The sequence below is a fragment of the Orcinus orca genome, chromosome 6, assembly GCF_937001465.1.
Source record: "Orcinus orca chromosome 6, mOrcOrc1.1, whole genome shotgun sequence".
Lineage (NCBI taxonomy): Eukaryota > Metazoa > Chordata > Mammalia > Artiodactyla > Delphinidae > Orcinus > Orcinus orca.
In genome coordinates, this window is record NC_064564.1 from 39,618,212 (window position 1) to 39,635,682 (window position 17,471).

Sequence of the window (17,471 nt, forward strand, 5' to 3'; positions counted from 1 at the left end):
AAATGCAGATAAAGTTTAAGAGAATATAAAGGTCCAGACTGATACGCAACATAACTGAAAAAGGGAGGACTGAGTTGCTTGATAGTTGAATGGTTTCCCCAAAACGGCTTTTCAATTGTTTCAAAGAAAAATATACACACTACTATATATATAAAATAGACTACTATATATAAAATAGATAACCTACTATATATAAAATAGATAACCAACACGGACCTACTGTATAGCACAGGAAACTGTACTCAGTATCTTATAATAACCTATAATGGAAGAGAATGTAAAAAAAGAATGTATATATATGTGTGTAATTGTACATAAGTACATATGTATAATATGTACTTTACACCTGAAACTAACACACTGTAAATCAACTATATTTCAATTTAAAAAAAAAAGAAAAAAAATGTACCTTGGCAAAAAAAAGAAAATTCATAAAATAAGAAAACCCTTTAAATGTTTAAATTATTTAAAGCAAATTTTCAAATCCTACTGGATTATATGTAGTTTAATGATTTATAAGGTTGTATAATGTTGAAAATTGGAGACTTCTAGAATTCCCATATCTACATGCACATATATTCCTAAACTTAACCAAATCAATTCAAAGTGAGTTTGTAAACGCCCAACTTGTATTTGCTTTTTCAGCTAGAAGAACAATCAAAACACGTAAGTCAAAAGGAAGATGTAGCTGCATTAAAAAAACAAATTTATGACTTATCAATGGTAAGAATTAACTTTTCACTTACAGTAATATATTTCCTGTTAGACTACTGTTTCCTAAATAAAATCATGCTATGATTTCAATATTCCAGGAATACAAGCTTAAAGAGAAATTAATACTACAGTTAGAGAAAGTCTTTGAAATACCTCTGACTAAAGGTATTATATTTATGCAGGCTTTTTCCCTCAGTGATACCTATTGTAAATGCTTTTTTTTTTATTCAAAGCAATAATGGCATGGCCTTTAAATTTTAAATAGTTAACCCCTGCATTCTTATAACATCAACTTTTATCTGTTTCCCTGACTTTGTAAGATGAGGTATTATTGCCCTGCCCTTCCTCCAAGTTTTCTGTCTGTCCCTTTTCCATCTTCTGCTGACCCTATCTTTAGTATTTCTGTTGCCATAAATGATAACATCGACATCGTTAGATTATCGTCATTTTCTTTATTTTGTTTTCAGGTTGACTCTAAAAGTTGAAAACCAATAATGAACATGTCCTTTATCGTGACTCTAAATATTCTCCCTGCAGAGCCAAGAAGTGAGCTAAAATTGCAGTTCTTTCTCTCCAGTCATTATCCCTGTGCCACTCAAAAGAGAAGGTCCCCCAGCTTTGTGGTCAGATAAATCCCCTTTATGCATTACCAGTTTCAGATTTTGCTACCTCCTAGTTGGTTTTGTGCTTGGATCACAATGTTCTCGTAGAGTTGCTTACTTCTCTTGGATTCTCTGGTGGAGTTTTTGGTTTCTTGTAAAAAGAGCCTGCCATCTTCACGATATTACCTCTACCTTGCAACTTATTTATTCTTTCCAGTACATGGAATTTGTTTTTTTCTCCTTGAAAATATTAATTTTGGAGTCCCGGAAATTTCAATTCTTATTGGACTGGCTGCTTTTTAAACTTGCTACCCAGATGTCATCTTGGAATTTCTGATCATTTTAGGTAGCTGTGGTAGGATTCCTGTACAGCTAGGCAAACATCTGTTTAGCTCAAGGCCTCTCCCCTGAAAGATGGCCTTCCTCAGAGCCCTGTGTGTGAAGCTGGCTGTCAGACATAGGAACCCAATTACCAGATGCATGGGGCCTGGATGTTCAGAGAGAAGCCTTAGCTTTGCTTTTGGGAATCATTCAGTTATTTTAAAAAAGACAAGCCCCGTCTTGTTGCCTTTGGAATCAACTCTGGCTTATCTGCTCTTCTTTCCTAGGGTAAGAGCAGGTAAAGGCTTGAGAGGCAGCATGTCTTAATGTACAGTTTTAATCTCTATTTCCAGACTCCCTTCTCACTCTCTGGGGTTCTGCCTGACCAGTGTCTCTTCTTTGTTCTACAGCAGAACCTTCAACACACATCTTCTGGACCTCCTTTTCCCCTACTCTCTTCCCCTTGTCAGCACATTGCCATCCGGTTTCCTTTTTCCAGCAATATGTTTAAATCACTTGACTGCTGATGGGCCCTTCTTCCATTCTTTTAATTTTTATTGGTTTATTTCCTTTGGTATTTCATGTTAATGGGGTCTCAAAAGGGAAAGAAGACAAATTCATGTGCCCAGTCCACCATATTGAACTGGAAGCCTCCAATGATTTTTTTTCTTCTTTCTCTTTTTTGTTTTTGTGTTTGTTCTTTTGTTTTTAAGAAAAATATAGAAATCTCCTAACCACACTGGCTTATTTTCAAGTGCAAAATTTAAAATTTTAGGTGATAGGATTTATTGTGAAAAGTAGCCAGTCTACCTGGTAACAGGTATTGTTAATTCCACAGAATATCTATCAGTAGTTCCACAGCTCTCATTAAGTAAAACAGATGTTTAAATGTTTGGTCTCCGTTAATTTGCCAATAACATGTTAAAGTACGTCATGATAAACTCTTGACTGTTGTAGTTTCACACCAAATGTCAAGTATTTTAAAAAAAGAGCTTTGAGGATTTAATTTTTGATACTTTCTTTAATACTTTATGAAAATATCAAATTACCTTGAATTGATAATTAGTTCTTTGAACACCAAGACTTGAAGACTTGTGGAGGGGTGAGAGTGATGTGTGGGAAGGTTACACTACACTTGACTTCACTTCTCCCGGGTAGAAACTGAGTCTAATGACCTGCACTGTGCCTTTCCTCTAGGAAAATCAGAAAGTTAAGAAAGATCTTTTAGAAGCACAGACAAACATAGCCTTTCTTCAGAGTGAATTAGATTCTTTGAAAAGTGATTATGCTGATCAGAGTCTGAATTCTGAAAGGTATGAAACTTCACATTTTACTTTGCAGTTTGAGTGGAATGTTTATTTAGGCAACCATCCATGTCAATGGAGCTCAGCTATGTAGTAATAAAGGGTTATTTATTAACTTTACTAACGTGTTCTTTGCTTTCTAAAGATTTTACTTGAGGTGTCAGATTTCCTAGTGATTTTTGTGTTTTCAATTTTTTAAATTATTGGCTGCTCAGGAAAGTGCAGGGCTTAGTAATGTTTGAATTAACTGGCAGCAGAAGAATATATCTAAAGTGTCAAGAGGCAGCGCTAACTGAAGTACTTTGAAGGTAAGAATCCTGGCCCTACAACATAAAATAATGGAAAATGAGACATCTTAGGCAAGTCATTTTATTTTGCTGTGCTTTAGTTTTGCAGTATGGTGTTAATAACATATGACCTAACACACATGCACCCACAGAGGCATGTAATTATATATAAGGAAGATACACATGTATATTTATATAAGGGTATTTAAATATAAAATTCATCTATATGCATTAGTATATGTGTGTATCCCCTAGTACATGTATACTTGAGAAAAACACCTTGTGTTTTGTTTGTTGGTTTGCAGACTTTAATCAGAATTAAGGTCCTGTAATGGAAAGCAGTGAAACATTTATTAAGGACTTACTATATACAGGTCCCTGAGCTAGATAAGGAGTTATGAGTGTGGAATATATAAAAAAAGAAAAGACGTGGCCTCTGCTCTTTGAGAACTTCAAATTTAGTTAGGAAAAATTAAAAGTTAAAAGCGTTATGGAGTTGAACAGCATAAGAACTCAGCCATGTCAGAAACAATACCACTGCAGTGTCACAGGTTGGGTTCATTGCCATGAGATGGTAGACAGAGTGTTCCTTTAGTTCAGAAAGGTGGAGACTTTATTAAAGAAGAGATACTTGAGATGAGTTTGTCAGCAAGCAACACAGGTCACACTGACAATTGCCCGGCACTGTCTTTAGTACTTTACTAGCATTAACGCATTCATGGTTTCCTATGAGATAGGGACTTTCCTTATCCCCATTTCACAGATGGGAGAAGAGTCTCAGAGATGTTCCAGGTGAGGCAGAACCCAAAGCAGGAGCAAGGACATGGGGAAGGATGAGACTGGTTTGGGGAACAGTGGTCAGCCTGGTGGACAGAAAAGGATATTTGGAATGGAAAGGCAAATGTTTAAAAAAGATTAAAAAGTTTAAAAGCTAGTTTAAGGCTATAATGTAAGGCCCCAGAATTTTTGGCTAAGGAACTTAAATTCCTACAGACAATTGGGAAACTTTTAGCCTTATCAAGAGAGCAAATGGACAGCTTATTACAGACAAAATTTGACAGCCTGAGGATTTTTGGAAGCTAATGATGGGGTTTTATCTGCTTAGAAATGGGGCAGGTGTGAGGTAGGGGCTGGAGGTAAGTGGCTGATGTTCTGAGTGGACATTTTGAGGAGGAGGCCAGGGCTTCTTCACAATAAAGCAACAGAGGAATCGCTGAGCATGAGTTTACAGTGAACAGAGAAAGCCTGGTCCTGTGGATTCCACTGTGGCTTAGGGTAAGGCGGGGAGGGCAGGCAGGGCTGGGAGCACAGAGACGAGAAGGAATCACAAGAAGGGAGAGTACAGCTGGGGCTGAAGTTGCATACAGCTTGGAATGAGCAGAGAAGAGTCAGAGGTGAGAGAATGGATTGGGCGGAAGGGACTGGTAATGTGAGTAGCTGGGGAGAGGGGACTCAGCAGAACATCAGGGGGTTCAGTCCCAGTGAAGAACAGAACCAGGTCAGTGGGCTGGGGTGGAGGAGCTGGTGGGTGCGGGGAGGGGGATGGGGGGAGCAGAGCCTTGCGAGAGGAAGCAGAGGCGTGGGTGTGCTTGTGGGTCACAGGAGGAGAGGAGGCTGCTGATGTCTCAGAGGAACCGGGCAGCAGCACAGAGAGATGGAAGACCACGGTCAAGGACACAGGCCTTTGGAAAAGGCGGAAAGAGGTCTGGGAGGGTAGGTGTCGGTAAGGCAGGACTGAACACCTAATCCGCATTCAAACATAAAATATAATTTTACAGGGATCTGGAAATAATCCGAGAGTACACAGAAGATCGAAATAGTCTTGAGAGGCAAATTGAAATACTCCAGTAAGTTCTCATATAAAGTCCTCATCACATTTACATTTAACCTATGTTTTGTTAGTAAAACAGGTGCCACATGTAACACGAGTTGCCATATATCAAAGGCTGGGTTCGCGGCTCCACGCGTGTCCCTTCTCAACACGGTGTGTTCAGCACGTCAGCTTGGCTTTCTGATGCTTCTAATCCTACATAAACTATTCAAATCCAGGGACTAGAGTATAATTCTCTAAAAGTGCTCGCAAGTCAGGTGATATGTCTGGCACGTCTTTATGATACCTTTATTTTACTGTAAAGGACAGTGGCCCTGACCTCATCAGCTTTCTCTGCAGCTCAGCACGCTGAGAGGTTTCAGGCGTCTCACATAGTGCATGTCACATCACTAGGCATACACGATCATTCTTTGGCAATTTATTGTGTCTGGTTAGCAGTATACTTTTCTTTTCTTTTTTTTTAACCTCTTGGAAATATTACACCTGCTCTGTCAAATTTGCAGCTAAGTTTTAGGAATTCCATCCTCTGAGACCTTCCCCACAAAACCTCCCCCTTTCCCACTGCCCCTTTCTCTCTTTTTCACCTAGGCAGTATTTTCTTCTGGTTTTAGTTCCCCCAAATGATGCCAGGTCAGATTTGACAATTTTTTTCCATCATTATGAATGCTTATTACATCTCACCTGTGACAATGATAGAGTTGATATATTACAAGAATCCTGTTAATTCATTTATTCATTCATTCAGCAGGTTTTCACTCAGCACCTTTTATGGTTCAGGTATGCCAGGAGCTGAGGATACAGTAGCAAGTAGGAGAAAAAGGCCTCTCTCCTTATGGGGCTAGTCCAGGGGAAGAGGATGGAACCTGATCAATACTTACAGATGTTAGATACCAAAGGAGCGGCAGGGGCCAAGGGGAGCCGAGTGTCTCGTAAGGGCATCCTCCTAACCAGAAAGGTCTAGGAAGCGTCTGACTTCTGAAGGACGAATAAGCCTGAAGCAGGGAGATAGTAGCCAGTCTCTACGGCAGAGACTTCATTTGATAGAAGAGGTTGCTCAGTCTCTGATAGCTTAAATGGCTGCTGTAAGGCATACAGAAAGTAAGTGCCTGAGTTGGGATTTGAACTTGAGTCAACATTGGAGCCTTTAACTGGTATAAAACAGTGCCTGGTGGTACAGCACCATGCCACAAGAAGGATGCAGGAGTAGCCAGGAGAAAGAAGTGTGACATAACACAGCACATCCGTGCAGTGGGGATAGAGAGTAGGTGGGGCCGGCTGGCTTCAGGCCTTTAGGGAACACAGACCTGCACCAAACCTATCCAAACAGTGGAGCTACCTGAAGGAGCAGTGGGTTCCACAGCATAGCTGACTCACTCCTAAAATGCCTTGAGACCTTTAAAGAGAGGTGACACACTGTTAAGTTGCACTTCTAGTAATGAATTATGATCTCGGTTTATGAGGTTTGAAGGGAAGTGGCAGAAAGATACAAGCGGTGGTAATGCCACGTTCTGAATATCACAGCCTGAAAAGAAGTGGTGACTTTCACCCCCACTAATACTTTCCTTATCTATTATTATTCCTTATCTATTATTATTATTTTATTTACTTTGTAGAACAGCTAACAGGAAACTGCATGACAGTAACGATGGCCTAAGGAGTGCCCTTGAAAACAGTTACAGCAAGTTCAACAGATCCTTGGTATGTGATAGAATTTTATAATGCATTTCATTCTTTCTCGTGGTATTTTGATAAAAATCATATATTTTCTTAGAAGAGAACTTATAATAATGAGAAACTATTTCATATAATAAAAGGAGACATTTTCCCAACTTAAAAAATATGCCACTCCTCTGCATAAATAAATGTCTAGGTGTCAGCCAACTCTTTGTTCAATGTTCCAGAAAACCAGAGAAAGATGTATAAGGTGTGACCTGGGTCCTGGAAGAGTTTATAGTATAGTAGGGAGTTAAGATGTGCACAGATAGCAATAATAGAAGAAAAAGTGAGATGTCTCATGGAGGTTAAAATATATATTGCCCAGTTGAGAGGAGAGAGAGGGTGCTTCTGGCTGAGGAGTTTATTTAGACCCACTGGTTTGTTCTTTCTGGTAGTGAGATCATCAGAGTGGAGGCCTTGGGCTTTAAACCCTCCTACAGAAACAAGCTAAGGCCCGTTTGGAATTTTGAGGACCTTTCCCTAGACTACATGTGCCAGAAAGCCTCTTCCCCCACTTTTGGGGGTCAGCTTCAAGGTTGGGGTTCCAGTGCCACAGCTTTGGGTATGGATGAGTCAGCTACTTAAGCCAAATGATGGTTTGAGAAGAGCTAAATCCTCAGTCGGTATTGCAGGGTCCTGGCAAGTCTGGGGAACCAAGATTCCCCTTTATGGCTTATATGGTAGGGTTTGGACTTAAGACATGATGAGGAGAGAGTACTATGGGAAGTTGTTGCAGTTTTTCCCTTGATTTCTGTGCTTTCGTTTTCTCATGTAGGATACCAAACTTTTAATTACATTAGTAAACTAGTGTGCTACAGTTTTTAAAAATGTACACAGAATTTTTACATGTAATAACAAAATATTACGTATGTATTTTATGTATTACAGCGCATAAATAATATATCACCAGGGAATACAATTTCCAGAAGCAGTCCTAAATTTAATGCTCATTCTCCTCAACCTCTGGGCTATGACAGGTATGTTAACACCTACTTACTTTTTGTTTAAATTCTGGAACAGAGTTAAAAGGAAAGTACATTTCCTTACAGGTAAATTAGAATAACAGAATATATTTGGGGCACTAATATCTGTTTTCTACTATCTTACTTTAAATTTATGAAACATGAAACATGTAAAGATTAAAGTAAAAATGTTTTAGAGAGAGTAAAGTGATTCCTTTAAGATGTTATCGTGACTTGGTTTTATGTATGCTTACCCTTACCTCATGCCTATTAAGTCTTGTTTCTTAGAAGTGCCCTCAGTAAGAGGTGTTTCAGGGAAGCCAGTGGAACTACCATATGTGATGTTGTGATATACGCAGTCTATGATGTTGAGACTCTTGACACAATCTGTAAATGTTTAATAGCTCAGTATAATATTATGCAAGCTATGTTCAAGGAAAGGCAAACTTTCAAAACAAACAGAAATGTGGCAAGTAGATGTTTATGCGCTAATGTATTAAAGGAGTCACAGAGGCTTCCCAGAAGTGAGGATTTAGCTCTATTTTTAATCAAATGAAGTGAAATATTAGCCCTGCTATAACTTGAGATCTAGCAGTAAAAACTGAAAGATTACATTTGTGTACACATGTGTATACATATACATGTCCAGTGTTGCTACTTAAAAGGCTAACTTGGAGTATGTCAAAGTTTGATGGTAGACGTGAGTGCGTAAACTGCAGGTCTCTGGCTCTCCATTTCTGATGCCACTTTCATAATTTATGTTCCTTCCCTTTTCATTTGAGGACTTTTGGTCTAAAGAATAATGTACTTAGTATCTTGGCATTAGCAAAATGGCCATATCCCCTTTCAGGAAGGTCTGTTTCCAAGGCTTACTGGTAATAACTTTTAATAAAATTCTATCCAAGTATCAGATGTTTTTATTATTCACTGATTTGTTTAATAAAAAATTTGAATGGTTTATCTATTTGTAGGAAACTGGCTTCTCTGTTTTTGAGAAATAGATATTACTTTTTTTTAAGTTTAAAAAGGTATTATTCTTTATTTTTAAAAATTGTGATAAAATATACATAACGTAAAACTTACCATCTTCACTATGTTTAAGTGTACAGTTCAGTGGCATTAAGTACATTCACATTGTTTTGCAACCGTCACCACCACCCACCTCCAGAACATTTTTCTTTTTTCTTTTTTTTTCCACACACACACACTGTATTTTATTTTTACAATAGATAAATAAACTGACACCAGGCATTGTACATGGATGACCACAACAAAAGCAACAATGATTGCACTTATGAAACACACTCATACTATGTCATAATATTGACATTCAGTCCAGTAATCCTCCACTGTAACAGCTCCTTTACTTTGCAATGAAAATTGATTTGTATATTTTTTGCCTCTGGGACCTTGTGGGATTTTTTTTTATTCAAACAGAAAGTCACAAAACTTATAATCATCCTCATCAGTTCACTCAGTCCCATGTAATTAATTTTTTTTTCATCTTGATCTTTTGTTAGCACTTTTATGAATTCATCAGTTTTCCATTAGAGTTCTGAAAATGCTTCTTCAGTCAGTTCAGCAGTATAGTCAGTTACCAGAAACCTGTACTTGTCAGAGTCTTTTTCATGAATTTCTTGAAGATGAAACCCTTCTATAGGAACATTTTTGCAAAAGCATCAGGGTACACCCAGAACTGTCTGTAAATGACAAAAGACTTAAAAATGACCATGGTTAAAGAGTTGATGAAAGTTCATAATAATGCAATTGACAAGGAAATTTAGTTATTTCTGAGATATACATTTTAAGGTAATAACTAGAATTATGACTTATAACATTATACCAGAACGTATAAGAGTTTTAGAAATTTCATGTAATGTCTGAAACATTTATATTAACATATTTCCATACAAATAACCCAAAGAGAGTTTAGCATTAGTTGTTTTTTTGTTTTTTTATACTGCAGGTTCTTATTAGTCATCAATTTTATACACATCAGTGTATACATGTCAATCCCAATCGCCCAATTCAGCACACCACCATCCCCACCCCACCGTGGTTTTCCCCCCTTGGTGTCCATACGTTTGTTCTCTGCATCTGTGTCTCAACTTCTGCCCTGCAAACCGGTTCACCTGTACCATTTTTCTAAGTTCCATATACATGCGTTAATATACAATATTTGTTTTTCTCTTTCTGACTTACTTCACTCTGTATGACAGTCTTTAGATCCATCCACACCTCAACAAATGACTCAGTTTTGTTCCTTTTTATGGCTGAGTAATATTCCATTGTATATATGTACCACAACTTCTTTATCCATTCGTCTGTCGATGGGCATTTAAGTTGCCTCCATGACCTGGCTGTTGTAAATAGTGCTGCAATGAACATTGGGGTGCATGTGTCTTTTTGAATTATGGTTTTCTCTGGGTATATGCCCAGTAGTGGGATTGCTGGATCATATGGTAATTCTATTTTTAGTTTTTTAAGGAATCCCCATAGGTTCCTTTAAAAACCTATGTATCACTTATGAATATAGATGCAAAAATCCTCAACAAAATATTAGCAAACCAAATCCAACAATACATTAAAAGGATCATACATCATGATCAAGTGGAATTTATCCCAGGGATGCAAGGATTTTTCAATATCAATGTGATGCACCACATTAACAAACTGAAGAATAAAAACCATTTGATCAGCTCAGTAGATGCAGAAAAAGCTTTTGACAAAATTCAACATCCACTAATGATTTAAAAAACTCTCCAGAAAGTGGGCATAGAGGGAACATACCTCAACATAATAAAGGCCATATATGACAAACCCACAGCTAACATCATTTACTCAAAGGTGAAAAACTGAAAGCATTTCCTCCAAGATCAGGAACGAGACAAGGATGCCCACTCTTGCCACTTTTATTCAGCATAGTTTTGGAAGTCCTAGCCACAGCAATCAGAGAAGAGAAAGAAACAGAAAGAATCCAAATTGGAAAGGAAGAAGTGAAACTGTCACTATTTGCAGATGCCATGATACTATACATAGAAAATCCTAAAGATGCCACCAGAAGACTACTAGAGCTCATCAATGAATTTGGTAAAGTTGCAGGATACAAGATTAATATACAGAAATCTGTTGCATTTTTATACACTAAGAGTGAACTACCAGAAAGAGAAATTAAAGAAACAGTCCCATTTACCACCTCATCAAAAAGAATAAAATACCTAGGAATAAACCTACCTAAGAAGGTAAAAGACCTGTTCTTGGAAAACTGTAAGACACTGAAGAAAGAAACTGAATATGACACAAACATATGGAAAGATATACTATGTTCTTGGATTGGAAGAATCATATTGTTAAAATGACCATACTGCCCAAGGCAATCTACAGAGTCAATGCAATCCCTAACAATGTAATCACTAACAAAATACCAAAGGCATTTTTCTAGAACAAATAATTTTAACATTTGTATGGAAACACAAAGGACCCTGAATAGCCAAAATCATGTTGAGAAAGAACAGAGCTGGAGGAATCATGCTCCCTGACTTCAGACTATGTTACAAAGCTACAGTCATCAAAATAGTGTGGTGCTGACACAAAAACAGACACATAGATCATTGGAACAGGATAGAGAGTCCAGAAGTAAACCCACACATTTATGGTCAATAAATCTATTACAAGGAGGCAAGAATATACAATGGAGAAAAGACAGTCTCTTCAGTAGCCAGTCCTGGGAAAACTAGACAGCTACATGTAAAAGAATGAAATTAGAACATTCTCTAACAATGTATGCAAAAATAAACTCAAAATGGATTAAAAATCTAAGTGTAAGATCAGATACCATAAAACATGTAGAGGAAAATGTAGGCAGAACACTCTTTAATATAAATCATAGGAATATTCTTTGGATCCATCTCCTAAAACAAAGGAAATAAAAGCAAAAATTAACAAATGGGACCTAATTAAACTTACGAGCTTTTGCACAGCAAAGGAAATTATCAACAGATCAAAAAGACAACCCACTGAATGGCAGAAAATATTTGGAAATGTATGACCAACAAGGGGTTAATATCCAACATATATAAACAGCTTATATAACCAAACATCAAAAAAACAAACAGCCAAATTAAAAAATGGGCAGAAGAACTGAATAGACATTTCTCTAAAGAGGTTGCTGATGGCCAACAGGCACTTGAGAAGATGCTCAACATCGCTAATCATCAGGGAAATGCCAATCAAAACCACAGTAAGATATCACCTCACACCTGTCAGGTGCTATCATCAAAAAGATGATATCATCAAAAAGAACACAAATAACGAATGTTGGGAGGATGTGGAAAAAAGGGAACCCTCATACACTGTTAGTGGGAATGTAAATTGGTGCAGCCACTGTGGAAAACAGTATGAAGTTTTCTCAAAAAACTAAAAATGGAATTACCATATGACCCAGCAATTCCACTTCTGGATATATATCTGAAAAAAACAAGAACACTAATTCTAAAGGATGCATGCAGCCCAGTGTTCATAGCAGCATTACAATAGCCAAGATATGGAAGCAACCTAAGTGTCCATCAGCAGATGAATGGATAAAGAAGATGTAGTATATATATACAATGAAATACAACTCAGCCATAAAAAATAATGAAATTTTCCCATTTGCAGCAACATGGATGGACTTGGAGGGCGTTATGCTAAATGAAATAAGTGAGACAGAGAAAGACAAATACTGTATGATATCTCTTATGTGTAGACTCTAAAAAATACAACAAACTAGTGAACATAACAAAAAAGAAGCAGACTCACAGATACAGAGAACAAACTAGTAGTTACTAGTGGGGAGGGAGGAAGGGGCAATATAGGGGTAGGGCAGTAAGAGGTACAAACTATTAGATATAAAATAAGCTACAAGGATATATTGTACAATGTGGGGAATATAACCAATATTTTTTAATAACTGTAAATGGAGTATAACCTTTAAAAATTGTGAATCACTATATTGTATACCTATAATTTATATAATAGTGTACATCAACTATACTTCAGTTAAAATTTTTTTAATTAAAAGCATCTTGTAAATTTAATTTTATTGCTTTTGTGGCCTTATTGGATTTTAAGTTGTATATTTGTTTTAGTTTTGAGTTTTTTCTAAGAACTCTAACAAAAATATAACTTTTGTATTTTTACATATTTAATTGTAATTAAAATATTCTTCAGGCAGATAAGAATAGTTTACTTTTAAAAGGGTATGTATATAAGTTGAGTTTGAGAAAGTCTGATCTATACCTATATTTTTTATTTAGATCTATATTTTCATGGAGGTGATTTTTCAATCAGGATGTTTTTCTCTTTCATTCCTTATCAAAAATATGAATAGGTTAGGGCTTCCCTGGTGGCACAGTGGTTGAGAGTCCGCCTGCCAATGCAGGGGACACGGGTTTGTGCCCCGGTCCAGGAAGATCCCACATGCCGCGGAGCGGCTGGGCCCGTGAGCCATGGCTGCTGAGCCTGCGCGTCCGGAGCCTGTGCTCCGCAACGGGAGAGCCCACAACAGTGAGAGGCCCGTGTACCGCTAAAAAAAGAAAAAAGATTACCCTCTCTTTTCTAAGAACATTCATCTCTTATTATTTCTCATATCTGGAGACCTATATACCCTGCCCATTTCCTCTTTCTGATGACATCATGTAGGCCAAGTGGCTAGGATGGTGCCCAATGTGTAGTAGGAACTAAGTAAGTTGTAACCCTTGTTTTATTTCAGTATAAACTTAGATACTTATGGGAATCAAATGGAAAAGCAAAAGTAAATGAGGTAATTAACATTTATAAAATGCTGGAGTTTCCCAAGTGGAAAGATCCACAGAAGTCAGGAGTTCTAGCCTTTGTATGGGGCATCCCCCTATGAAACCTCTCCCATAGGAGTCTTTCCAGACATGTCCACACTTAGTGGCAGAAAATTCATCTTGTATGCCAGACCATTCCAGGGCCACACATTTCTGACTGCCTGGCATTTTTCACCATGTCGATTACAGACGTGATTCCCAGAAAAGTTTATCAGTTGGCCCTGAGAGAATATAGTCTTCCTGTGTCAGCTCTTCAAATATTTGAGGAGAGAAACCATTACAACTTAAGCCGAGTGCACTGAAACATTTCTCAGACTGGAGGGTTTAAAGTCTCAGGTCATAATAGAGGTATTATCCAGAAATGGACATGCTGTTCAAAATATGGTCTGACCACATTAGAATAAAAAGGTTCAGATGTTCTGTGTACATTTTTCTTAACACAACTTGAGATTACATTTACATCCTGGGCATTCTGATTCTTTTTGTATCAGGAAATAAAGGTGATTTTTTTTAAATAGCTTCCTTTATTAAATGTTTGATTTAAGTGTCTTTATCTTAATTGATTGTTGCATAGAATGAACTATTGCTCTGAGCATTTTATTTCCCCTGTTGCTTAATCATGGAATACACTGAGGCTCTTGGCAAGAATGAGAATATCGGTCTTCTTGATTCTGTTGCTGTCTGATTCCATTGCTGTGTCATCTTGAGCATCGCCGGCCCTCAGGTACAGCAGTCCTCTCCTTTGTCACCAGGTCATCCCGCTCTTCCTACATGGATGAGGACTGTGACTCTCTGGCCCTCTGTGATCCCATGCAGAGGATAAACTGTGACATTGACAGCCTGCCAGAGAGCTGCTTCGACAGCGGCTTGTCTACCCTGAGAGATTTCAATGAGTATGACTCGGAGGTGGAGTACAAGCACCAGAGGGGATTCCAGAGGTCACACGGCACACAGGAGAGCTCTGGGGGTGATGCTTCAGACACAGACGTAAGCCCCAAAGTCATTTCTCTCCTAGGCCTGATCTTCCATAGAAATAGGTATCTCACCCCGTTTGACCTTTATCTGTCATGGGCATTGTTTTAAAGGTTATACATGTGAAACATAGTTGGGAAAATGTCTCTCCCTATCAAGTTAGGGAAAACTCTCACAGATTCCCTTTTGCAGCCACTCTGTTCCATAATAGCATTGACTGTTGATCCAGCAGCATATTTTTCTTCTTTTTATTTCATGACGTATATGTGTAATGAAAGACTTTGGTTTTTAACGGCTGACTTTAAAAAAAAAAAAAAAAAACAGGTTCCTGATATCAGGGATGAAGAGACATATGGCTCAGAAGGCGTGGCTTCCATCCTGGACTGGAAGCCGCAGGAGTCTGCTAGTGAAGGCAGTGTCATCAGCTCCTTGAGGAAGCCCATCTCAGCACTTGCACCACAGGTAGGCGGTTTCAGAGACACTTTTATTCATGAACACTGTTCATCTTCATGCCATATAACTTACTAGGAAGAAAGCTGGCACTACCTTTGTCACTCACTGTGGCTTCCTTCCCCTAGACAGACATGGTGGATGATAACCATGAATCTTCCAGCTCACAGAAGGCTTACAAGATTGTGCTGGCTGGGGACGCTGCAGTAGGAAAGTCAAGTTTGCTCATGAGACTTTGCAAGAATGAATTTCGAGGAAACACAAGTGCCACCCTGGGTACAGTTCCTTTTTCAGTGGATAATGGGAAAATGACCTTCTTTAGGTTGATTTCTATTTTTGTTAGGGATTATATACAGACACACAGATCTCTCTCTTTCTCTCTCTCTGTATAATATGTATATAGGTAGAGGGGTGTGTGTATGTGCACACGCACTTGCACACACACGTGTCCTTCTCTATAGAATAGCCCTCTGTTTTGGCTAAGGCCTAAATTTGGGAGAGGAAGACTAGCAAAGGACTGAGGTATCTGCTTACCCAGTGAGATCAACCAAACAAAGTTTAGAGCCAGAGATGACAGATTCATTTATTCAGCAAGCATATCCTGAGTCCTGCTGTGAGCCACATACTGTTGTTGGCACTACGGATACACAATCAACAAAGTCGACTAAATCCCTGGATGAAAAACACATTTTAAAACATGAGATTTGGGAGAGATGCACTTTTACACAGGGTGCCCAGGGAAAGCCTTTCTGATCACGTGTCATTTGATGTTGATAAAGTGAGCTTACCGATAGCCAGTTTGTCATTAAGGTCAAAATCATAGCCAGGTGTATGTTCCCTCCCCTCCTTCACAACGGAATACATGAGTAATAGCTCTCAGAACAAGGAAAAAATAGTGTCCTCATTTCCCAAATTTGCACAGTAATCAGTAAAAGGAATTGAAAGAAGATATGCAAATTATCATTTATTTTTCTTCCTTATCTAAAGAGTTCTTATTTTGATAACCAGAAACCTTAGAACAGATTACCTTCTTCACAATGGATGTCTTTCTAAATTTATGGTTCTCTGTTACACCTTTCAAGATAACAAAGCTGAAGGTTCACTTCAATTTGATTCATAAAAAGCCTACAATATTTGGTTCGGTTCCTAGAGAGCCTGGCATATATATACATCGTATACATGTACTTATATATATATATACATACACACATGTATATACCTGTATATATACATAGGCACATTTATGTGCATGCACACACACAGATATAACTGAGTCCATCTAATTATGTGGACACATAAAACATAGATTTTCCTTTTGTCCATAGATTAAATCCTTCCCCAAGTCAGCCAACCTGCAATAAGCATCTGCACGCACTTGTGTGGTCTGACTTATAATTAGTATGGAAGGTCACTGTCCTTGAGGGCCAGGTTCATTCCTCTCTGTCTAGCCGAACTTTGGCTTATTGGCTTTTGTCTCATCCTAAAGAGGGCTTGAAAGTAAAAACCAATGGAATTATTTACATCATGTTCTCCATGTTCTCTTATATTCCTTTTCAGGAGTCGATTTTCAAATGAAAACTCTCATTGTAGACGGAGAGCGAACAGTACTGCAGCTCTGGGATACCGCTGGCCAGGAGAGGCAAGTGCTTTCCATAATACTTTGGATTCTGCTGAGTTGCACAGACAAGCCTTGTAGGATACTTGGTGGGTTTTGTACTCATATAATTCTGATCGAGCACGTTAGAATTTCAAGAATGCTTGTTTTTTTCCACATCCTTTCCTCCTTCGCTGATCCATCAGCCGTGTGAAGAGGATCTTTAAGCTTCCTTTGAATTGGTGAGCCACTGATAAAAAGAGAATGCCCTATCCTAAGGAGAAAATTTCAGTGAGGCGGCATTCCTGAACGTGGCAACAGTGTGAGGAGCTGCATAGCTGGGGCACCACAGAAGATGGAGAGGAGGACCTGTCAGTTCCCCGGTTCAAGGGCAGGGACACAGACCATTGATAAATAGCAGACTCGCATCTGGCCACAGACAGTACCCTGTCTTTCTTTCACTGCTGATGGCATCAAGCATAGGTTTTAATCATATCTAACTCTTAGGGAACAGACTGTATCCGATTGTGCACCAAACAAGTATGGGGGTACCTGCCGACCTCTGTAACCAGGCACCATTCAGGGTGTTCAGATTCAACGGTGAACAGGTGGACACAGACACCTGCCCACATGGAGCTCATATTTTCTAGCAGCATTTGAAAGATATGTGTGGTTAACATAGCTATTTAAGATCCTGTAAAATACTGCACTCGGTTTAGGACAGATAGGCTGAGGTGTGCTCTTCCCCTGGTGAGCCCCCAACACCCTGTGTGTGTGTCCTGTGGTGTTCCACATGGTTAGTTCTTCTACCACCTACCCACCAGCCAAAAAATAATTTTTCTCTGATGTGCCTCTCCTTCCATCCTTCACACACACCCTTCTGTGTC

General features: G+C 38.5%; 1 protein-coding gene and 1 long non-coding RNA gene across 11 annotated transcripts in view; one reads left to right on the forward strand and one right to left on the reverse strand.

Annotated features, from left to right (window-relative positions):
- The window catches only part of RASEF (RAS and EF-hand domain containing), a 74,199-nt gene that overhangs the window by 40,761 nt on the left and 15,967 nt on the right, over window positions 1-17,471 (forward strand). For 2 of the 3 annotated variants that reach the window (XM_004275121.3, XM_049710788.1), the window contains exons 5-13: window positions 646-723; window positions 2,835-2,950; window positions 5,007-5,075; window positions 6,673-6,757; window positions 7,664-7,752; window positions 14,321-14,555; window positions 14,865-15,002; window positions 15,119-15,266; window positions 16,548-16,629. In XM_004275121.3, coding sequence (XP_004275169.1) covers window positions 646-723; window positions 2,835-2,950; window positions 5,007-5,075; window positions 6,673-6,757; window positions 7,664-7,752; window positions 14,321-14,555; window positions 14,865-15,002; window positions 15,119-15,266; window positions 16,548-16,629 — 1,040 coding nt within the window. The remainder of the gene's footprint in view (window positions 1-645; window positions 724-2,834; window positions 2,951-5,006; window positions 5,076-6,672; window positions 6,758-7,663; window positions 7,753-14,320; window positions 14,556-14,864; window positions 15,003-15,118; window positions 15,267-16,547; window positions 16,630-17,471) is intronic. The other variant, XM_033437836.2, reaches the window with a different exon arrangement.
- LOC117203385 (uncharacterized) overlaps window positions 8,746-17,471 on the reverse strand; it is a 117,264-nt gene continuing 108,538 nt past the window's right edge. For 7 of the 8 annotated variants that reach the window (XR_004486125.2, XR_007477772.1, XR_007477774.1 and 4 more), the window contains one exon: window positions 8,746-9,437. This is a non-coding gene — a long non-coding RNA (uncharacterized LOC117203385). Of the gene's footprint in view, window positions 9,438-9,939; window positions 12,205-17,471 lie in introns of all 8 variants that reach the window. The other variant, XR_007477777.1, reaches the window with a different exon arrangement.